This window comes from Heterocephalus glaber, unplaced genomic scaffold (assembly GCF_053883595.1).
Source record: "Heterocephalus glaber isolate CG9 unplaced genomic scaffold, H.glaber_assembly_v1.0 deba00001457, whole genome shotgun sequence".
Taxonomy (NCBI): Eukaryota; Metazoa; Chordata; class Mammalia; order Rodentia; family Bathyergidae; genus Heterocephalus; species Heterocephalus glaber.
Genome location: NW_028258305.1, coordinates 46214705 through 46237443, shown reverse-complemented (window position 1 = coordinate 46237443; position 22739 = coordinate 46214705). Strand labels below are relative to the sequence as shown.

Sequence of the window (22739 nt, the reverse complement as noted above, 5' to 3'; positions counted from 1 at the left end):
AGAAAGAAAATCAGGCAAGAATAAGCCATGGGATCTTTGGTTGTATCTCCGCCTCATTCCTGTCTTTACATCCATTTAGTTCAATAAGCATTTGGTGAAGAGCACAGGGAAGAGCTGAGCTCAGCATCTTACGAAGTTATTTATTTAAATTTCGCCTTTGTTTTTTAGGAGAGGCAGGTAGGGATCAGAGAGGATAAATAATTAAAGCAGGAGTCAGAGCTGAGAGTGGATTTGAAGTTCAAACTAGGTATCACTGGATAGCTCCTGTGCTTCCTTGGATTTGTGGTTAGGGGCTGGTCTGAGCCATCTACAGTTCCTTTATGGTGAGGAGTCAAGCATCACATGACCCCTAGTGGACAGAGAGGAAGGGGGGGAAGGAAAGAAGAACTCAAGGTTATAGTAGGAGCTGCCCAATGATTCTTGTCCCTCTCCAGGTTGGCTCCTGGCTCGCTTGACTTTATTTTTTGTTTTTCTTTTTAGGTGAGGGTCTCTCTATGTTGCCCAGGCTTGTCTCAAACTCCTGAGCACAAATGCTTCTCTGCCTCAGTTTCCTGCATTACATGCTACCATACTAGGTGCTTCCTTGACTATTTATGGTATTGCACAGGATGGACAAGAGAGTTTAGGACTCTTCAGTCTCACACATACCTCGAAGAGGTCAGCTGAAGCAAAGCCAAAGATGGTCAGGGTCGTTTTCAGCATGCTTTCTTTAGGAAGATAATTATTTGGATCAAATATAAGATTCCCTTCAATTTTGGCCAAGACTGGGTCAAGTGAAGGAAGCGAAACAGATTTGGAAACATGATAGTTCCGGGAATATTTTCTGAAGTCCATGACTGTGGGAAGTTGAGAATCCTTCAGAGCTTCTTTCACTAAGGTTTTCAGACTAGATGAAAAGAGGAATATTTTTTGAGCCAGCACGTGATGTTACTTATTCATTGTCTCTAACATCCCAAGTAAATATGGATTTTCAATCAGTACTAAAATACATGAGATTCATTCGACCTCAAGACTTTGGCTCAAGGTCTGCTACACACACACACACACACACACACACACACACACACACACACACACACGTCTTTGCTTTAGAAGAAAACACAGTCTCTTACGAGGTGGGCAGTGCACAGGCCTGAATGGAAGCTTGGGATCCAGCCCAGGGCCCTCAGAGGCAGATGGGGAATCAGGCTTACTTACTCTCCAACATATAACTCTTCCGAGTTCAAGATATTGGCAACGTGAGAAGCCACGAAGTTCTTCACCTGCTCGCTCTCTTCCTGGGGGAGAAGTTGGATGACGCTGCTAATGTCCGACTGGGAAGGCTGCTTCATCAGCATGAGGTAGGCAGCCAAGCGCTTCTCCACAGGAGAGGTGCTGTCGGCAAAGGTCTGAAGGAGGAGCTCCCGGTCCTGCAGCCAGGAGAGCAGATTGTTGTCACTGCCCTCTACTCAGGCCCCAGAACACACCTGGCCCGCTAGCTCTGCCTTATGCACAGGTCTAATAACTCATCAACTGCTGGCCATCAATCCACATTGCCCTAGCAACCAGCTCATCGTGGGCTTCCCAGAAGACTCCCACTGGATACATGCTGAGTTCAATTGCATTAAAATACACAAATTATAACGAAGTTGTGCCGCTAAGTGAAGACAAGGTTGTTTTAACAAGTTATTTTGTGTGAGGTTGGAGCTAATGAGAAAGGCAGTTTCCAGAGCTCTGGGGGTTTTGCCAACTAAGGAAGGACTAGGTCCGCTACCCAGTTTGGTGACACCAGGGAAAAGCAAGCATGTTTTCCCTCATGACAGTGATGGTTAGTATGGTGGCAAAGATCTCATGTCCCTCGTGGTGGATAGCTGCAGGGTTGATGATGTTGCTCATGCCCACGTAGTGCTAGGAGTCAAGTAATGGACTTGTTGAAATGTGCAATTAGAAAACAGTAGAATAAAGCCAGTAAAATGATGATTTGTAGAATCTCCCTGCTCTCACACTTTCGCAAACCTTGTTGATTGCTGTAAAGGTGCACCTGTAGACCTCTGGATAACTCACCTCATATCCAAGTTCCATCTTTCTCAGGGCCTGGATAGCGGCTTTCTGAATCAGCACTGATCCCTTTGGGCTCCTGATACAGCTCAGGACCGAAGACTTGATCATGGGTGCTATGCTCTCCAAGGTTCTGCCCATATTTCCAATGACCTGTATTGAAGAGAGGAAACAGAACTCATCAGAATGAAGAAGTAAGGGTGTCCGGGAGGAACATTTCCAAAATGCTGCATATTATACAGGAGACAGGAGGTACCCTCAGGATCAGGTAGGCATGATCTTCATCCCCAGCACACTGATCTTGGATTTGCTCCTGGAGGTAATTAACGATGTCCTGCAGGTCTGGGTCCACTGTGCGGGTCGCCTCAAAATAGCTATGGGTAAGAGAGGAGTATTAGCACGAGGAAGCACACTCAGGCTGCTCTCAAATCCAGACGTGGCTTTGCTGGTTTCTTATTTCGCATTTTTTTCTCTCAAAATGACCAGCAGAGAAACAAGGGGAACCAGCAGGGGTAGCACAGAGATGTGTCCCCTCCTGTGGTCCTGGGAGGAATGGCAGTGTGGACACTCACTTGTTGGCCACGTGGCTCAGCGCGTACAGGGTGGCTCGGCTCTGCTGCTCCTTGGCTATGCTGAAAATCTCTCGCAGCCTCTGAACCGAGGGGTCTGGGATGAGGGCCACCAGGTAGGTCACAGCATCTATCAGGAGGGGGTGAGCCTTCTCACTCTTCAGCCACTGGAGGACGTGGGTGTAACACTGGGGCTGTCCACACTGAACCAAGGCTTGCAGCGTGATGGGGCTGGGGAGAGAAGTGCAGAGATTAGACAGCATCTTCAAACCACACGAAGTATCTTGGCCCAGGTGTGCTTGTCTCCGGGTGCCCACCTGCCGCCTTTTCATTGTCCGAATCTAACTATTTTTCAAAATGCAATTCAGAGACTAAGAAGCATAAAACTGTCCTGCCAAAGGAGGACAGTTGTCAGCGTCCTTTGGCCAAGACATGTCTGGCCAACACTGGCACAGTCCCTTCCTGGCCTCAGTCCCTCTGTGACCTTCACTGTACTTAGTTCCAGTGCTTGAACCACAGGGAAGTCACATTATTCTGTTGTCTGAATCCCTTCTCCACTGGCCTGTGAGCTTCCAGAGGATACAGACCTCTTCATCTCTCTAGCCTCCAGGGTCCCTGAACAGAAGTAGGAATCAGAACACACCTATCAAATGTGGGAACTGCTTCCCTCCTATTTTAACATTCAGACACATGATGCCCGGAATGCAGTGTGTGTGTGTGTGTGTGTGTGTGTGTGTGTTCTGCCCATGAGCACTAAGCCCTCTGCTGATATTTGTCTGTGTAGCAGACATTCATTGACAATTTACTAATTGATAAACTGGACTTATATTTAAATGGTCCTTGAGTTTCTCTGGCCAAAGTTCAAAGTTCTGCTGGCTCCCTCGAGATATCTGAGAGACTGTGCTGCAACTGTCGAAGTCCTACCTGGATACCTCGATCAGCTGTGGCAGGAGGGATGTGATGGCCTCGCTGCTGAGGCCTCTCATGTTGGTGACCAGCTTGTTGAAGAGATTTGCTCTCTGGGCGTTCTGCTCAGAGGTGGACAGCTTTTTCAGCTCTTGGAGGGTCTTCAGAACAGCCTCTGCTTGCTTTGGCAGTGATGGGGATTTGGTGCTCTCAAAGGCCAAGCCCACCTTCTGGGTACCTGGAAGAAGCAAAGCGTCAAGGGAATTCTGCTTACTTTAGCTGCATCTTTGTTGAATGGGAACTGGAAACCAGGGATGCAGCAGCAGTGGGGGAAAGAAGAAAACACTTCCACCGGCGTTTGACTTTTTTTAACTGACTCATCATTGTATCCCTGAGGGTGGTAGCACTGCTCAAGAGATGGGATCGGAGACCCAGAGATGAGCAATGTACTTTGACAGCTGTTACCCACAAACTCCCTGGGCCGAGGGGGCAAGGCTGGGATTGAACGCAGGCTTTTGGAATCTGGTACCCGCTGACCTTCTGCTGGAAAATCTGAGGAGGGCACCGGGCAGCAGCCAAGGCGGGACTCAGCATCCTCACCATCAGTTCTTTGGACTGAGCCTCCTAGCAGCTTGTGGGGCAGGGCGACCCTCTGCAGCCCCATCACCTTGCTCTGACCTGTCCCAGGGGAAGGACGAGGGGCAGCACGGAGGGTGGGTGGCGAGCAGATCCCACTGCCATCAGACCCGGCTCACTTTGCGCCCCTGTGAGATTCTGGGGACTTGGCCACATCTCTAAGCTCCCTGTGTGTCATTTCCCCCTGTGCAGAACGGGAATGCAAGCTTAGGCTTCTACCGACTGACACCGCAGGCTCTCCGAAGAGAGGACAGTGATGTTGCGACAAAGAGTCTGACAGATTTAAACACAATATATAATTCTGGGTAAAGATCACAGAAATCCTTTTACTTCTAAAGACCAATTCTTCAGATCACTACTGGCCTGCCCCTGGGGTCCTTCCCCGATCCCGACCCCTCCAGGAGGGCCCTACGGTCTATCACAGGTTGTATGAGGCAGCTGGTTCTACCAAAGGCCTCACGGTAGACCTAGGCTTCCAATTTGTACCTGTGAAAGCCTAAGCAACGCTGGAAACTTCTCCTGTGACTTTGGGGAACAGTTATGTTTTCTCGGTGCTGGTAGCTCAGTGGACAGCACAGCACAGTCCACTTCACCATCAGCCAGCAGACGTCTGACTGAGCTATGCCATGATGGGTACCTGCCAGCACATACACTCAGACAGACTCTTACCTCCACCAAAGAAGCGGCTGTTGATCTTAGGTGTGTCTTCAAGTTTCAAAGTCTGGGTGACCTGGGTCATCATTCCATACTTATTCCTAGGAACAAAGGAAGCACGTCACATCATGTCACGTCACGTCACAGCCGGATCCCCAGAACAAACTATTCTTTTCATGTCGAAAGTTTCTCATCTCTACTTCTGCCCAAATCATGGCCACTTTTCAAAGCATAATCAAATCCAGCCACATGAAATCCCCTAAGAATAGCTAGTTAACCCCCATTAGAAAGATAAATATACTTTGTGCCTGACATCAGTCTAGAATACCCAGAGGGTTGAGAGGAACAAATACCGTGCTTTGAAATTCTTTTGTATCTCCCACAGCACAGTGCCAAGAATATAGCAGTTATGCAACAGATATTGCTTAAATGTCAGTTTCCAAAGTGGATTTTGATGTGGAAATCTCCAGTCAAAATCCTCCATGAAACTATTTCCAACCAGGGCACCTGCAATGATCCCCTGCTGTTCTGGATCCTCAGCCCTACAAATGTGAGTCTAAGATGTCTTCCGTTGGTCTCAAATCGTTTCACATGCTGAGACTTTTCTGCCCAATTGCCTTTTAGCTTATAAAGGGGGACACAGAAGTGGTCTGCTTGATACCCCTCCAAAACTCCCTCCCAGACACAGCCTGGCCTGACAGGGCACTGGAGAAGCACTGGCCCAGATCAATCGTGCAACGCAGAGTCAGGGAGCAGTGGCGTCCTACTTGTAGGAGAAAGGCAGGAACAGGTGCTGCTCCTTGCAGGTGGCCTCTGACACATGCTTCCTCTTGGGGTCCAGGGTGTACTGGCAGGACTGGCTGCTGCTGATCAGGGTAGACAAGGGGCGGGCCTGAGAATGGCAGGAGAACAGCATTTTGATGAGTCTCCAGGGCATGAGCCTGAGTTTCCTGTCACAGGCTTTTGTCTTCCAGGTGGAAGGGAATGGGAGTCCTGCACCACGAGATAAACTCAGTAAAACTGCACACTTGACATTTAGGACACAGCAAGTCAACATACTCAACTGCAGACTCTTTCGCTTGCATGATGTATACATCTTGTGTCCCACACCACCCCTCACCCCACACACAGCCCCTCACATGCCATATTCCTTAGGATTTCTTTGCCTAAAAGCCTGTCCTCCCATCTTCTCCTGTTTGCACTTGCTATGTCTGCTTCAGGTTCATCTTTCCATCCTCGGTGACTTTGTCAAATAAAGTATGTGAAAACTGCTTTGTCCTTCTGGGGCAGGCCCAGGACTGCTCACCTCTCACTCAGGTTACCAGTCCCTCAGGCACCAGGCATGGCCCTTTGTTGACATGGGATGATCCTGGCGCTGCATTAGCCCAGGGGCACCTTGAGGGGCCGTGGTTCATTTCCTGCTCTTCCTCCCTCAGTACTTCTGGAATACGGATGAGCACACAGCAGGTGCTCGGAAGGAAAAGACCCCAAGCCAGTGCCCTGACCTCTTCCACCTGTGGCTCTCGTGGTCCTGAGACGCCATCTCTCCATCCCCAAGGACAGTGACCCAGAACACTGGCAGCCCGGTGGTGATTGCTCAAGCCCGTCATGTTTACTGAGCCCATCTGTTCCAGAAGGTATCACAGGGGTCAAGCAAACGCAGAGATGCAGTGCCACATGACCCCGGTAGCAGCAGAGAAGGTTATAACTGAGAGAGCAGCCTGGTCAGGAGGCTCAAAGCCTGGCTTTGGTCAGGGCCAAAGTTGGGGGGAAGGACATGGGTTTGGACCATCTCATCCATGGCTGAGAGAGGAGAGAACTCAGGTCTTGGGACGTCCTCGGAGGCCAATGCTTAGGACAACCAGCCCTTCAGCAGGCAGCAACAGTGGGTGGCTTCATCTTCTCAGGGATGGACGGTCAGTACTCTCATGGCAGATGGCTGGGTGCCATGACAGGGGACAACAGGAAGGCCAGAGCTCTGGGCTGGCAGGCGGGAAGCTGACTCTAGTCCTGGCATAATTAATGATGCCTTGGTATCCCTTCCTGCGTCTGGCCCAGGCTCGTGTCCACAGTCTGTGTGAAAAGCGAGCCAGCAGGCTCTTCTTGGAGTCCCTGTGAGCTGGGCCACCCCAGGGTCCTCACAGCGAGGCCCTGCTATGTGCACTGCGGTGAGGTGGGGACTCACCAGGCCTTTGATGAGGGCCAGGGGGCTGGCGCCTGTGCTGGCCGGCTGGAAGCCAGAGCACTGCTGCAGGTTTCTTTCCGTGGACATTTCTGTGGCCACGCTCCCCTTCCTTGTCTTCACTGCTGTATGCGTGGAGCAGTTTCCGTACACAGTATCCTGCAGTGACAGAAGACAAAGCATCGTGAGGTGCTGAGCATCAGAGGCAAAGCATCGTGAGGTGCTGCAGAGAGGCTGGGAAAGAAGCCCGGAGCCAAGCCAAGGGGGACAAATTTAGGAGGGCCTCCATTTCCTTGCAGGCCAGGTGGCACTCCCGGGCCTGCCCAGCCACTGTGTCTCTGTCTCCAGACAGCAGGACAGAATTCTGAACACAGAAGGGTTCCAAAGCATTTGTAGGACTGAAGTCGACTGATTTCTCCTGCAGTTGGACCTGAAGTTTTTAGAGAAGCTGGCTGCAGATTCCAGTCTTTTTGGTACATAAAATACACACAGGCTTTACTGCATTACAACAGATGAATAGGAGGGAAAATTCAAACCAAAGCAGGTGGCGTGGTCGGGATTCCCCAGTAACTGGGGGAATTAAACAAAGAGCAAAATAAAAGACAGATAATGGGAACTAGGGAGAGAGAGGCTTTGCAAACGGGAAAGGTCCAAGGGATGAAGGAGGGAGCAAGAGGAAGGGGAGCAGAAGAGCGTGAAAGAAATCAAGATTGCTGTATCTACGTAGCAGCTCCCACGAAGAAGCGATCCCTGCATACTAACAAAGATAAAGCCTGTAAGAAAGCAATCAGACCCAGTGTGCTCAGCCTGCTCGGGATGATCTGACAGCCCACAGGACAGAGGAGCAGAGAGCACTGGTGTTTCTCACTGGGGTAGCGGAGCCCACGATCCACTTTACACCCAGGGCCACTGGTGTCTGCCGCTGAGGAGGCAAAGGATACAGGGCACTGCCATCAGCTCTAATTTCTCACCAGAAACAGCTCTTGCTGGGCCTCCTCTGTCTCCGGGGGAACCAGGAGAGCGGAGATGATGCCCCTCTTGATGTTCAGGATATGTGCAGGCTCATTCTCCTCTGGGTAGAGGACAGCTTGCTTCCCTTCAGGAATGGCCAGCCTGAGCTCGTACCTGAACCAGAGAGGGCGCGTCACGGGAAGGACCTGCCGGGCGGAAGCCAGAGGCTTGCACGGTCCCTCAAACACCTGCTCTTTGCCCATCATTTTAAACACGTACATCTGCGCACACTGTCAGTGAAGTGCACCAGTGGAGGTCGCCGTGGGCATCTTTCATTTCTCTTTCTGATTTGCGTGGCTCACCCGCCCCCCTCCACTCTCCACCCACAACCTCCTCCTGCCCTCACTGTCACCTGGACACCAGTGGATGTTGCCTTCCTGTCTCCACATCCACAGGCTCCTGTGTAGATTTGTGTGGGCACAAACACAGACACTGAAGGATTCTGTCATTGTTTGTTTTGTTCAAAAGGCATTGTTTCTTCAGCTTGTTTTAGAATTATTGTTAATTATTAATTTTAATTATTATTATTTATACTCTGAAAATCCCGAGTGATTGGGTATAGCTCTTTTTTAAAAGTGATGTACATTTCATACTGTGGTTAAATGTAGTTTACCTGACACTGCTTCGTTCGAAGGCATTTACATTCTCTTTCTGGACTTCTATTGCCACACAAACAATACCGAAAGAAATGCCCTTGTGCACCCATCCTCAAACACTGCTGCTTTTACTTTCCTGGCCTGGAGCCCTGGAGGCCAGCTGCTTTGTCAGAACAGCGAGTGTTTTCAGCCAGAGCAGACTGCCTCCTGGCCCTCGGTTCCTGCAGCAGCACACGGAATACACTTCCCCACCCCGTCCTGGTGTGCTGGGGCGTGCGGTGGGAATATCCTCGGTGACATTAATTTAGGAGCACATTTCCTGAGCACTAATGAGTCTGAGCTTCTTCTCAGACATTTCTCGGACATTCCCTCATCTATAAAGCCTCAGGCCTGTTCACAGAGAAAGGACTTGCTCCAACATGGAAAGGCACTCGGGACAGGGTTCCTGAGGCACCCCACTGACAGTCCCATTCCTTTGCAGATACTTAGGGCTTCCCACACCAGCACTGGGGAGAGGCGGGGCTGGTGCTGGAGATATTCAAGGACTGGTGCAGCATGCGTGAGCACTGACAGTCTGGAGAGACGCCGGCTGTGAATGGCAGCACCAATGCCAGTGGCTGTGGGCCAGCCCAGGGCAGGGATGGCCGGGCTTGTGTTGCCTCCAGGAGGTGGCCACAGCTGTAAACACCACCAGGACCATGCTGAAGACCCCAGGCCCCCTTTAATTCTTTAAAGGAAGAACACACCTGCTTAATCAGGCCCTCTCAGCTTTATTATCTCAATGAGTTTAAAAGCCTGAGATCGTTTAGAAGTACATTTAAAGGATAATGAATGGAACTTAACTAGGGGAGTATAAATAATCTTTCCTTCCTTGATACTTAGGAGAACTCTGCAGTTCCAGATCCATGGTGAGAATAGAATGGAAATGCTCAAACTTGCAAGCACGGCTAACAGGAACATGCGTTCACACCTCAATGTACACACACCAGTACACCCACCCCTGTCCAATGCAGCCAGGGATGCACAAGCCCATGCCTCACCTGGACATGGCAGCTGCAAAAGCCTCAGAGGTCTTGGTCTTCTTAAGCAAGACCCTGCCCTCAGGGTTGAAGCCGTAAACCTCCTTCAGGGCACACTGGCTGGTCTTCAGGATGAAGCTGCAGAGTTGGGGAACCTCCAGCTCCACCTGGGGACAAAGGCAGTAGCACACCGAGGTTCTCCATTAAGAACAGAGCCACCCCATGGGCCGGGCCTCATCTTTATCTAGAGCCTAGGGCAGTGCTGCTGGGGAAGGTGATGGCTTGGTCCCCTGCACATGTGTTCCAGACATGCCTCGTGGGTCTCTGTGCATCACCCTCGGCCTTGGCTCATTTTTGCTCTTTTCCTCCTCCTGGGGCAACAAGTTTCTTAAATTAGGGTTCCTTAAATATATCATCTGAGGTACAGAGAGGAGGCCGTCAAGTACCAAATAATGGGGCTCCCGCAACTACAGGGCAGACCCTTTGAAACATCAAGAGTCGGCATCGTATAGAGTGTGGTGTGCTCAGAAGAGACGCAGACTAGGAGAGAGAGCTAAGCAAAAGAGGAAGGGGAAGACGGCCATCACTGGTGACTACAGCAAATGTTTCCTTCATGTCCTCCAAAACCTGTTTGGGTCCAGGACAGCCTACTGTGGACTCTGCACATAGCAGGGTTAAAACTAGATTGGCAGCTCTTACCCAAGGGGCTTCTCTCTCTGCACTGTCTCAGATGGCAGCTACACCCCGGGCAGCTAGCAGCCATCTTATTTGACAGCAAGACAAGAGCTATGGGCCCCGAAAGAAAAGGGGGCTCCTTCTGAGCGCGGTTTCTCTTTCTTACACGAGCCTCGACAGGGACCCTTAGACCTGCCCCATAGGTACATGGATAGGAATACCCCCAGTCTCCACAGAGGAGAGTGTCATTAAGAACAAACTGCATGTTTAAATCTTGTCTTTTCCCATTCGTTTTCAGCGATAGATCCTGCTCGACTTAGGTCATAAACATTGTGTTCCTCAAGGCTTTTCTGAGATGCCCGTTCCTCCCTTAGCTCACTCCCTGGGCCTCTTTCAGGTCCAAATCTGTTCTCCTCTGCTGGAAGTCTAGACCATGCACTCCATCTCGGAAGCTAATGAGAAAGCCAGCTGGGGCTGGTGAGCTTTCTAAGGCAGGCAGCTTTTCAGCCGCCAGGCTGCCCTACACCTGGAGGCTGTGGAAGGCTGCGGCTGGCCTCCTGCGGCAGCAGGGCTGGGCAGGACACGGGCTCCGGGCTCCTCCAGTCCCTCCTCTTCACCTTGCAGCTGACTTTGGTGGCACTTCTGGAGTCAGCAGTGCCGGGGACTCCGCTGGAAGTCTCGGCCTCATAGCTGTAAATGTATTTCCGGAGGTGCTTGAACCGAGTTGCCTCTTCTAAAACAAGAAGTAAGTCAGCCACGTAGGAGAAATGACCCTCCCAAAGGCACGCAGTGGTGGGCCGAGGGGGGAAGTGGCATGGGTAACAGAAAATGGTATTGAATTCAAATTATTTTCAGTTGACTTTACATTACATTTAATTTTCTTTTCTAGATTTAACTTCTCTGTTATGTTTCTGCTGAGACCAATGTCTAGTTAGTTAGGATTCCTTAAAGACATCATCGGAGGAGGTTTCAGAGGAGGTTTTCAAGTATGCAGTAATGGGACCCCAAATCTACCCAGGAAACCTCTGCAGTGAGGGCTGGCGCCGTCAGCAAAGGGATAGTGCTGCTTGCAACGCTTTCTGCGGTTTGAGAGCCAACACTCCCTTTCGATTCTATCAGACGCCCGAGGCAACGTCCACTAAGCATTAGGCTATCTGGTCGGTCTGAAAGGGCCTGGAGGAGGGATTTCTGGAGGACGCTGCTCCGCCTCAGAGGAGGAACAGAGGAAGCCGGGCGAAGTAGCGCCAGTTGGCCACGAGGTGGCAGTGCCGCCCCGTCAGAGGCCGCGGGTCCCAGCCCGGGCGCGGCCGCTCCGACCCGGGTCAGGTAAACACCCGCGGGCCTGGGCTGCGGCGCAGAGGTTAAGGTCAGCGTTTCCTCATCTGCACGAGCTGCGCCAGGCAGCGGCGGCGTGGTCTCCGCGCGGCCGGCCGAGGCAGGGGACAGCCCCTCCACCCTCCCGGGTCCGGGCCCCAGGGCGCTTACTGGGGCAGCTCGGGCTGACGCTCTCCCTCTCCGGCGCTTCGTCTTCTGTAAGGGAAGAAGACAGAGCGGGGTCCCCACGTGCCGCCCGCGGCGGGCTCCGCACCCCAGCTCGGCCTCGAGGGGCTTCCCTCCCCCCCTTCCACCCCCGCCCCGGCCGCTCTCCCCTCGGTCCGCGCGGGCCCGATCCCGCTCCCGCTCCCCGCTCACCGGCCCGGGCGCCCGCGTCCAGCAGCAGCAGCAGCAGCAGCAGGAGCAGCAGCGCGGGCCTCGGCCGACCCATGCCTGTCCCCTGCGGTCGGGCTCGGACTCGGACTCGTTGGGCGGCGGCGCGGGCGCCCATTTATAGGCGCCCGGCCGCAGGAGGGTTGCAAAAGGTCCAAAGTGCAGGTCCCCAGCCCCCGGCCTGTTTGCTTTTGCACAGGAGCTCTGGGCCCCGACGAGGGCCAGGAGGGCTCATCTCAGGCTGTGCGGGGCCCGGGCCTCGCCCACGCCCGCGCTCACGGGGCTGGTGGCCTGGGGCCGGGTGCCCTCGGACGAGGACACGGGGACAAAGCCCCCTCCCGCGGCTCCGATGCGACGCGGAGGCCTCCGGGGAGCCCGCCCTTGGGCCCGTTTGGGGCGCTTTCCTATTCCTTCCCCTGGTGGTGGACTTTGGATCGTGCGCAGGGCCCGTCCTGACCGGCGCCTCTGGCTGTGGGAGAGGGGAGACAGGAGGTGCAGAGGCTCGGTAAGGGGCCGCATGGCCCTGCAGGCGGACAGCGGGGCAGCCTCGGGGAGTCCAGGGGCCCCGGCCGCGAAGAGGGCGGGGAGAGGACCAGGCCTGGCCGCCCCACGGGAGCTTCCTTCTCCTCCCCCTGCACCCCTGCCGGGGAACCTCGCGGCGTCGGGGACCTTTCCGCAGCCCTGCTGTTCCTGACCCAGAGTCCGCGCTGGGAGGCTGGGATGGGCGGGCTCTGTGATGGCCAGGATGCAGTCTGAGCCGCGGGCGCGAGGCAGCTCTGGTCTGGGGCGTGAGATGCGCTGCGCACGCAGGAAGGGAGGCTACAGCCAGGTGGGAGCCGAGCGCTCACCCGTGGGATCCTGGCTGTTGGGACACACAGGGGAGCGGGGGCAGGTGTCCTAGACCCGGGGAGAGGCCCGGAGGGGAGGACTGGAAGCTGCTGCGGAAGCCAGCATCTTCCATCACAATGTGTTCGCTCTGTTGGATTTATAAGATACATCCAGATGGAGCCCGCACCTTGGGAAATTGTTGAAATCTTCTGATAGCGCACAGACTGCTCCAGAAGTGTCAGTTTTAAACCATCCTCACGTATAAAGTTCGCTCAGAGGAGACTCGTGCGCGTGACTTGTGTCCTGCTCCCTGTCCGGGGCCCCCTGGCCTCGCCTCGGCTCGGTCAGGCGCTGTTGTCTGGACACAAACTCCCCTCAGTGACGGCACTTTGCTGGGCACATGTTACAGAGGCTTCAGCTGATGTGCTCGCCCTGCAGCTTTGTACCATGAAGGGTCTGAAGAGTAAGGCCCCGAAGCCCCGTTTCTTTAAGCATTTAATTGCGTTATTTAACATGGGTTGACTTTTCACAGGACCGGGACCGTTGTGTTTAAGGAAATGGTCCCACTTTGAGCACATTCAGTTCAAGGAGAATGGCTAAGAATATTTCAATGCAGAGACTCCACAAAGAGATGGCTAACATTACTTCACAGTGGGCCCAGGTGTTTCCTGTTGGATAGCAGATAAAACCAGTGTCCGATGATCAGCATGGGTACAAGACATAATTTTCACGAATTTGAAATCAAAAGTGACCCTGATAGCTTGGATATTGGGAAAACTGTGAAAAGTTGGAATGCCTGTGCAGAAGCTGTCACTAACAGAGAACCTGAGACCTGAAATCCTGGGTTCACTTCCCTTTCTTTTCCTGGTGACCTTTGGAAAGTGTCCGGGCTGGGCCTGGGCTCTGTACAGCTTCTGCAGTGCGCTCCAGCACACAGGGACTGCAGAGCAAACAGCAGGCCGCTGCACTGAGTCCACTCAGAGTCACTGGAGAGGTTCAGACATGGTGTTTTCTTAAACGTCACAGGCTACTTAGATCCTAAAGCTACTTCACAATATATTGTCTGACCAGATATCTTCCTTCCCCTTTGCCTTTAAGCAGAACTTTTCTCAGGTGGTTCTCATAAACAGGTTCTCAGTTTCAAAAGAGATCAGCCAGTTTTCAGAGAAATGTCAAGCAGATGCAGGAGTCAGTATAAGCTTCTTGTTGAAGAGAGAAAATCCTAGTACTGAGAGGTTAATTTTTGGAAGCCAAAGAGAGTGCTGAACTCCGGAGGAGCTGGGATGAGTCCTAGCTGGGTTTCCCGAGAGCTTTGCAACTTTGGGTGGGTAGTGTCACACGGCTAAGTTTCTCCTTGCTGACTGGACCCATGGCCTCTGTCTCCTAGGAACTTCAGTGAGAAGTAAGTAAAAACAGTGCTGTGAACCGCGAAGATACCTGGAAGACAGAAGGCTCTCAGTGAATAGTGAGTTGTCACTCCAGCAGAGGTGTTTGTGGGGTGCTTATTTGACTGGGTTAACTACAACCTACAGATAAACAGAGGCTAACAGAATGCAAGTAGGAAATCAAGGCCAAAGGGGTGGGGGTGAAACAGGACAGCCCGGGGGAGGGGGGCAGTGAGTCCCTTCCACCCAGCATCCTTTTGGCTCTGATGGTTTCTCAGATTTCTGGTATTTGAAGTCTCTGTTGTTTCTGAGGCAAATTGAGGCCTTACCAAGGCCAGCAGGCTGGTGACTGTCATTTCATTGTCATACAGGCTATTGGTATGATTTATCAGCTCGTCTCCGTGCTTTATCAGCCTGTGAATCAAAGTCCTGTTGGGTGAGCCATGCATCTGACTCCGGTACCCATTAGAAAGACACCTGACCAGTGGAATCTCAAGGAGTTAGATCCTGCCAAGCTCCCAGTTACAGTCTCAGAAGTAAAATCCTTTATTCTGCCTATCTGCAGGTGACCAGAAGGGTTCTGGCCAAGTTCAGAAAACCATGAAAACGATGAAAGGTCCCCCAGCAGCCCCGCATTCTGAGTTAGTGTAGTGCACATATTGAAGTAGGTACTCAGTACATAACTTGCTGAATATAATGAATGAACCACGCCATTTAGTTATACACCATTGCTTCCGGGATATTTATGTACAGTGACCATGTTGCTAGATAAATGTTTTCAGTGACATAAAGCGAGGCAATACAATCTGATACAAATTATTCCCAGCCATGCTGTTCAAAAAACTCATCTGGCAAGTAGGGGCCAGTATTGACAAAGATTAATCAGCCTATCTCTTTTTTTTGCTGGTGACAGCATTATAATTGTAAATCATGCCCAGAGGCTGGAAAGTAAATTCCAAGAAGTGTAGATGGAAGTATGCCCACTGCAGTCTGCACACGCCAATGACAAAGCGAGCGTGTACATGCGTGTGCACACACACGAAACGTCAAGATAAAAATGGTGCATTAAGAAGAATGGCTCAAGAGGAAGATGATAAGGTGGGTTCCCATTAGCCGAATGCATGCATTAAGGTGAATGATGATTCATCTCCCACGAGGGAGAAGAAGGAACCTCCCTAGTCCGTCATGTCATTCTGTTTTCCGAGAGATAAAGTCAGGATGTTGAGCAGCAGATCTTACTGGGGAAGAGAGTCAGCGGTCAGCAGGTTTAGGTGCAGTGAGGTCCCTGAAGTGAGTGTAAGAATTATCGCTTCCTTGACTATGAAGATCTCATTCTGCTGCCCTCCCCCGCCTGGCTTCTGTCCCGTGTCCTCTAATGAGCCTTTTCTCAGGACCAGCCAGCTTGACCTCACGGTTGCTGAAGCTGACCTCCTATCTGTTGGTTTCTGTAAAGAATCGTGCAGAGTTTTCCTGTGTCCTGGTTACCCTGAACTTGTATTTTCTCTTGTGGTATTATTTAATTTTCACCTGTTTACATATGACCTTGCCAATCAGAGCGTTAGGTGTGGAGGTCAAGAACCACATGTAGGGTGCACTTTTCTCTCTCCCCCCGCCTTAACTCCTTGTGCTAAGGAGTGAACGCTGTGATCGTAATGTCATGTGGTCCTTGTGAGACAGGTTTCTTCCTGTGAGCCTTTATTTTTGCTCTTGGGTGTTGCTGGATATGTTTATGCCTGAATGTAGACTGCGACCTTGGATCTATGAGACAGCCAGGATCTGGGAGCAAGGATCATGGGACACTCTGTAAGACTGTGAAGAGAGCTGGACTGTATGAACTCTCCGGCCCATCCCAGCTCTGGCTCCCGTGATTGTCCGGAAACAAATACATGGATGGCACAGGGCCTGGACCTCATGGTGGTCAGGAGCTGCGCCTGAGAACTCAGGATCACGAGCAGGATGGATTTTCTAGAGACCACCACCTCTGCAGAGACCTGGACTTGTGCCGCCCAGAAAGTAGAAAACCTCCTGACCTTCAACACATTTCTAAATAGAAGGCAAAGCTTCCTGGAGGACAGGAGAACACCGAGTCACCACTCGCAGGACCTTCTTCCTCTAGCCTAACCTTAGGCTTCCTATTGCTCGTGATCTCAGACGAGCTTCCTTGGGTATGAGTTGGTGCTGCCAGCTGTTCTTTACTACTGCCTGATACTTCCACAAGACCAAGCCTCAGAATGCACTGTGCTCAGAAGGCAGAGGGAAGCCAGCCAGATGGGTCACTCACCAGCCTCTCCATTCCCTGCGACCACTGATTCACTCCACAGACTCTGGGGACCCTGAACCCTGCTCTTTAGAGCTCGAGGATAAGGAGAAGGGTGTAGTAACACATCATGGTCGGTCTCCATTGTGGTCCAGTGCTGGGAGGAGTCCACCCAGCTGGACCGCAGGGCCTGGTGTGGTGTCCTGCTCCTGGAAGGTGGCCAAGCCATCTTGGATGGGGGACGGTATTCAGGCCACTGGAGTGAGTGCACTGCTGACAGAGCGGAGGCAGAAAGTGGAGGCGATGCTTGGTGTGTCTGACAGCTTAGGACCCACCCAGCCAACTGGAGTCCAGAGAGAAGCTGGTTGAAGAGAGATGAGGGATTGGGAAGGAACAATTTGCCATGTCTGGGCCAGGACAGGGCTGCCAGGCCAATCAGAATCTGTGATTTAATTGGGAGCTACTTTAACACTGCATATGATATACTTGGCTCCAAATGTAGGACATATGGCCCGAAAACTGTGGATCCTGCAGAAGCCCTGGGGACAGGGTGGGCTCTCGTTGTCAGGAGTCCGGGAGAGAGGTGCAGGAAGCAGAATTCAGTCCCAGACCCAGCGAGGATCTCAGACACCAACTCTAAACTGAGAGCTTCCTTTTATAAACAGAGAAGCCAAGATCCAGACAGCCTAAAGTTGTTTTTTCCTTTACATTTTGGTTTTGTTTTGAAGATTTTTTTTCATGACAAGGACTGAGGTCTCATAGATTATTAGTTTTTCATTTTACAGTAGAGTGTTCTTCTGTAATTGTACAAAATCTATATTGACTTCATAAAATGGTTTGAGAGATTGCTTAAAACAATAGATCTTTGATATCAGTTCCTTTGATTTATTGCTCATTAAAAGTGAATTTAATTGATTTTTGTTGGTGTGTGGTTAGAATAAATTCTTCTATGTAGCTAATTATATAGAATCACAGAGGCTCAGGGACTCGGGGGCTGTAGGTCATTGAATCCAGCTCTTCTCATAATATGCATGCACTGTCAGCCTGAGAATACCTGGACATCATTAGGAGGCTGCCTGGCTGACGGAATTAGGGAGATTAGCTGATGCTGTGGTGGGCATAGCAGTTAAGGGTCCCGAAAGGGAAACCTGTCCAGCCTGTCTATCTAAGATGGCCAGATGGAGCCTGCGAATATGCAGCAAACTTCGTGGTCCTATATCTCAGTCTCCGCTCTCCCTGTCCTCCCTCTGGGTCATGAGCCATCCATGGGGAAACCTGGAAATGGTGCTGAGTGGAACTTTGTTTCCAACCCTACCTTTACCTGCATCCTACAGTAAAAACCAAACCGCGTCATTCAAATGGTAACATATTATCCTCGCCACTGTGCACTCTGCTTTTACAATTTGCTTTGTATATATAAAACATCCCCTGAAGAAGTGCAGGAGAAACTGAGAGAGCACTTTGGTTGTCTGACATGAGGAGAGCCAGATGCCTGAGGGTGAGGGTGGGAGGGAGACTCTTCGGAGTTTCTTTTTTAGAGTTTGAGTTTTTGGAACATGAATGCTTTACGTCTTTAATAAATGAGAAGGCACGTGTGTACATGTGTGTGTTTATAACCCACGCTCAATTGTCTGTTTTCTTGTGTTCACCCCGCCATCCCCAGCTCTGAGGCTGAGCCCAAGCCCAGAGCCCCGGCTGCATGGTTGTTTGGTCTTGCTGTGGCTTGGATATTGAATGTGCCCCAAAGTCCGCCTGTCGAAGTCCTGGTCTTAAGAGTGGTACTTCTGGGAAGCACTGTGAACCATAGAAGGCAGGGCCTAGCGGGGACGTTGGGTCACCGGAGGTTGTCCTCAGAGGGATCGGCAGAGCCCAGCGTCTTCCTCCTACTCCGTGGTGCAAGCTCTTCCACACCCCCATCCTTGCATGAGGGGCCCTGTCTGCCGCCCTCACCGGAAGCCAAGCCAAGGATTCCCACCCCCAAGTCTTCAAAATTCCAAATCTATAAGTAATGAAGCCTTTCCTCTTTTGTAGTTAGCTTCCTCAGGTATTTTGTTGCAGTTATACAAAGTTGACTAATAAAGTCTTCAAAGCAGAAAGTACTTAGAACTTTGCTGTGTACAGTCAAGAGTTCTTTGTCTTTCTTTTTAAAACAGTGGCATTTATCTTATTAATAAACTGACTTTTAAAAATAATGGCCGCCTTAGCTGTTCCAAGGTCTCCATTGGAAAGGGACTTAAAAATTAATTTTATTGGTACTTATTTGGCATACATAATGATTGTATTCATCATAGGCAATTTGTACCTATCCATAATATATCTTAATATATCTTTTTTGTTCTAATTTCCATGAGTAATCTCAAGAGTAATAAAAATTCTGACAAATAAAGATCACCCTGCTACAAACATTAACAATTATAACTAGTTTCCCTCCTCTTTCATGGAAAGAGACTTTTAAAAAGCAATTTTATTAGGAAAAATTCGCATACCCTAAATTATACCTATTTAAGGTGTACAATTCAGTGATTTTCAGTACAGTCACAGAACCATGTGTAGGGATAGAGACCGGTAGGCAGGGAAGAGGAGGGATCCCCTCATCCCCAAGGAGTTTAGATGGGTGGCAGAACAGGCTTAACCCCCCGTGAACAGCTCACAGCCTGCGGTCACGTTTCCTCTTTACACTGTACTCTGCAAAGCTTGGTTTGCAAAGATCGAGAGAAAAAAAAGATACTTGACTGTAAGGTGTGAAAGCCCCCAGACCCTTCCCTAGTAATGAGCCATATCAACCAATTAGCCAGTCAAGTAGGGGGGCCCTCAGCCCAGAGACAGGGCCTCGACTACTACAAAATGAACCCCTCGAGCCCCCTTCAATGGTGGCTCTGTTCCGGGCACCCCTGCCTGTCTCTCTGAGAGAAGGCAGCTGTACTCTTGCACGCTTGCTGAATAAAGTAGAACTTTGTTTCTACGCTTTCCATCTCTATCTGATTCTTCCACACCCTTGTGTGTCCTCAGGAGAGTCAGGCCCGGGACTGCAGGGACTCTCCACCTGTCTCCTCCTGTGACACATGCAACCGTCAGAATGATAAGTTTTAGAATATTTTCATCACTTCAAAAAGAAATCTGGCACCAATTAGTCATTGCTCTTAAGTCCCTAATCCTCAAGTTCTAGGTTGACTTTTTGGGTCCAGATTTGTCTCTTTTTGAAATTTTTATAAATGGGGCCATATAATGTATAGTTGTATGTGACTGTCCCACATAGTATATTATTGTCACAGATTTTCTATGTTGTGGCCCTTTAAAAAAACTTTCCTATTTTTAATGTAATACAAGTAGATATTAATAAAGAAAATATAAAAAGTCTTCTTAATCCCACGAAAAAGCAAAACAAAATAATTAGAGAATAACACTAGTTAACACAGTGTGTATCATGATCTTAAAAGAATGGCCAACATGATACGCAGAGTATAAGTCATAAATAAAAAAGACTTTTACAGAGAAGAAACAAACGAGTAAAAGGTGAGAACTTTCTTTTCAACGGACAAAGAGAAACTGGTAGTATAAATGAAACAAATTAGTATGTATCTTCAAATATTTATGCAACAACAGAATGGGTACTTTGGGGAATGATTTGAACTTTCCCCTACATCCTATCTCTTATCTATCTATCTATATCTATCCTCTCTGAAATATATATATTTCTCTATGTATGGTTTCTCATATAAAAGAAACCATGTGATATTTAAGCTTTTATGTCTGATGTATTTTATGTAACATTGTGTTCTCAAGTTTCCTCCATTTGTCCACTAATGCCTCACGTGTATCCTTCTTCATGGCAGAGTAGTACTCTGCTGTGTCTACACATTTTCCTTATCCATTCATCTGTTGATGGACACCTATGCTGCTTCCAAGACCTAGCTCCTCTAAATTGTGCTGCTGTAACATGAATATACATAAATCCTGTAATATGATGACTTACACTGTTTTGGGAAGACACCTAGAAGGGGAATAGCTGAGTCAAATGAAATTTCTATTTTTGCATTTTTGGGGAATCGCCACATTAATTTCCATAGTGTCTGTCCTAGTTTACAATAATATTTCATTGCATGGACAAACTGCATTTTATTAACCTGTTCATCCATTGATGGACACTTGTGTTGTTTCCACTTACCGGCTGTGTTGAATCATGCTACTGTAAACCCTTGTGTTAGTTTTTGCATGGGCATATGTTTCCCTTTGTCTTAGGTATTAGCCTAGGAGTACAATTGCTAGGGTGTGTGGCAATGCTCTGTTTAATCATTCAGGAGTTGTCAGAGTGTTTTCCAAAGTGTCTATACCACTTTGAGTTACCACCAGCAATGTTGAAGTTTCTGTCTCCCCATGTACTTGTCAACACTTCGTATTACTTGCTTTTTTATGATAGCCATGCTGGGTGTGGAGCAGTAGCGCATGTGGTTCTGATTTGCATTTCCATGAAGGCTGATACTGGTGAGCATCTTTTAGTACTCTTACTGGCAATCTCCTCTGGAGAAATATTTATTCAAATACTTTGGGTTTTCAATTGTTTAATTAGTCTGTTTGGGCTTTTAATTATTAAGTTGTAAGAGTTCTTTATCTATTTTGTTCTTTTTTTTTTTTTCCGGTACGGAATATTGAACTCAGGACCTTGCGCTTTCGAGGCAGGTACCATGCCACTGAGCTAAATCCCCAGCCTCTTTATCTATTTTGTATTTAAGTCCCTTATCAGATATAGGATTCGCCAATATTTTGCCTCATTGTATGAGCTGTCTTTTTGCCTTCCCTGTAAGTAAGCCAGCCTTAAATTTTGATGAAATGCACTTTACTTTTCTCCTCCGATGCTTGTCCAGCTGGCGACATAGCTGTGAAACCACTGACTATATCCAGGTTAGGAAAACTGGCTCTTTTGGTTTCTTCCAGAAGGTTCACAGTGTTAGACCTTGCATTTAACTCCGCGGTCCGTTTTGCGTTGTTTTGTGTGTGGAGGCTTCATTCTGAGCCTTGCCTTTAGCAAGTTGTAGGCTCAGTGAGCCGCAGTGGTCCTGAGTGGCCTCTTCCGCCTCCTTACTAGGGGGCATGACCCGTTCCCTGAGGGAGCAACCTCGGTTTTATTGCTTAACGAGCACAATTAGTCCTTATCGAGGTCTGCTCCTCCCTGGTGCTTTCCGAGGCATCACCAGTCCAGTCGGTGGGGCTGAGAGCCATGGGCCCTGAGCACACAGCTGAGTCCTTCTCAGGAGGGGAAGGATTTTCTTGGTTTCTGAAGCTGAAATCTCCAGCTTTTCTTGGAGTCCACAATGCCCCGGGAACCCTTCTCACCTTTGCCTTCGGAGGGTTTGTGTGGTTAGAGAAATAAAGCACTGAAAACAGCTCAATATGTCTTACAGGGAACACAAAAATAGTAACAACACAAAGCCAAATAAATAAATTGACTTCAGACAACTTAGCACGGTTGCGTTGGTGTGAGGGAGGAGATCAAGGGTTGGAAGTGGAGCCAGGAGGTAAGGGGACTACGCAACTAGCAAGACAAGACTGGGCCCCTAGTGAGTGATCAGGTGCCACAGACCTGGGCAGAGCGAGCTGTCCATCTCTGCCTCTTCCACAGCATCAGAGAAACAGCCGTCAGTTGTGTGCCGTATTTAAAACCCTAATGTTTATCAAGCACCCAAGAGTCATTGTGATCACTACCACAAATGGTGTTAGTTAGTATTTGGAAGAAAAAACCTGCAGCGTGGATATGTTAACAACCATTCCTACAAATGAGAAACATGAGATGAAGCTTTCTATAAAGCCTCAAATTTTATTGTCCTCATTATACAAGGACAGGCACCTAGATGGGATGACTCTACATATGTATGGAAATTAAACAGCACAAAAACAGTGCCTCAGGCCCGGTGGTACACACACACACACACACACACACACACACACACGTGTGTGCCCACACGTTTCCCTCTATCTGAGGAAATAAGCAAGCATCTTATTAGTAAGAGATGAAGTCCCACAATTCTTTATGGTTTGTAAAGGACTTCGCTATCTGTTACTTCTAATCCTAATAACTCTGTGAGTTTTATGCTGTACATCATTGGCAAAACACCTCAAACTCCCTGGAGCTAAATGACATTTCAGGATCACCTGACATATAAATAGATGAGCTAGAACTTAAAGGCAGGCGTTCTGACTTTATATCCCTGCAGTTCACATGGCACCATCCTGAATCTCAATGAGAGGATTAGGAAATCCAAAACTCGTAACGGCATTTGTT

General features: G+C 49.6%; 1 protein-coding gene and 1 pseudogene across 2 annotated transcripts in view; one reads left to right on the top strand and one right to left on the bottom strand.

Moving 5' to 3' along the window:
* Positions 1 to 12138, bottom strand: part of Apob (apolipoprotein B) — a 42808-nt gene extending 30670 nt beyond the window's left edge. The window contains exons 1-14 of the mRNA XM_004839070.4: positions 11978 to 12138; positions 11771 to 11815; positions 10903 to 11018; positions 9632 to 9777; positions 7956 to 8109; positions 6988 to 7143; positions 5570 to 5694; positions 4818 to 4903; positions 3531 to 3750; positions 2610 to 2837; positions 2294 to 2411; positions 2044 to 2190; positions 1198 to 1409; positions 649 to 886 (exon numbers count right to left, since the gene is read on the bottom strand). Coding sequence (XP_004839127.3) covers positions 649 to 886; positions 1198 to 1409; positions 2044 to 2190; positions 2294 to 2411; positions 2610 to 2837; positions 3531 to 3750; positions 4818 to 4903; positions 5570 to 5694; positions 6988 to 7143; positions 7956 to 8109; positions 9632 to 9777; positions 10903 to 11018; positions 11771 to 11815; positions 11978 to 12110 — 2124 coding nt within the window. The 5' untranslated portion in view covers positions 12111 to 12138. The remainder of the gene's footprint in view (positions 1 to 648; positions 887 to 1197; positions 1410 to 2043; positions 2191 to 2293; positions 2412 to 2609; positions 2838 to 3530; positions 3751 to 4817; positions 4904 to 5569; positions 5695 to 6987; positions 7144 to 7955; positions 8110 to 9631; positions 9778 to 10902; positions 11019 to 11770; positions 11816 to 11977) is intronic.
* A 143-nt stretch (positions 12139 to 12281) lies between these two features.
* LOC101702817 (tudor domain-containing protein 15-like) overlaps positions 12282 to 22739 on the top strand; it is a 67999-nt pseudogene continuing 57541 nt past the window's right edge. Inside the window, exons 1-3 of the transcript XR_015452960.1 lie at positions 12282 to 12497; positions 14208 to 14285; positions 14577 to 15303. The product of XR_015452960.1 is annotated as a tudor domain-containing protein 15-like (transcript). The remainder of the gene's footprint in view (positions 12498 to 14207; positions 14286 to 14576; positions 15304 to 22739) is intronic.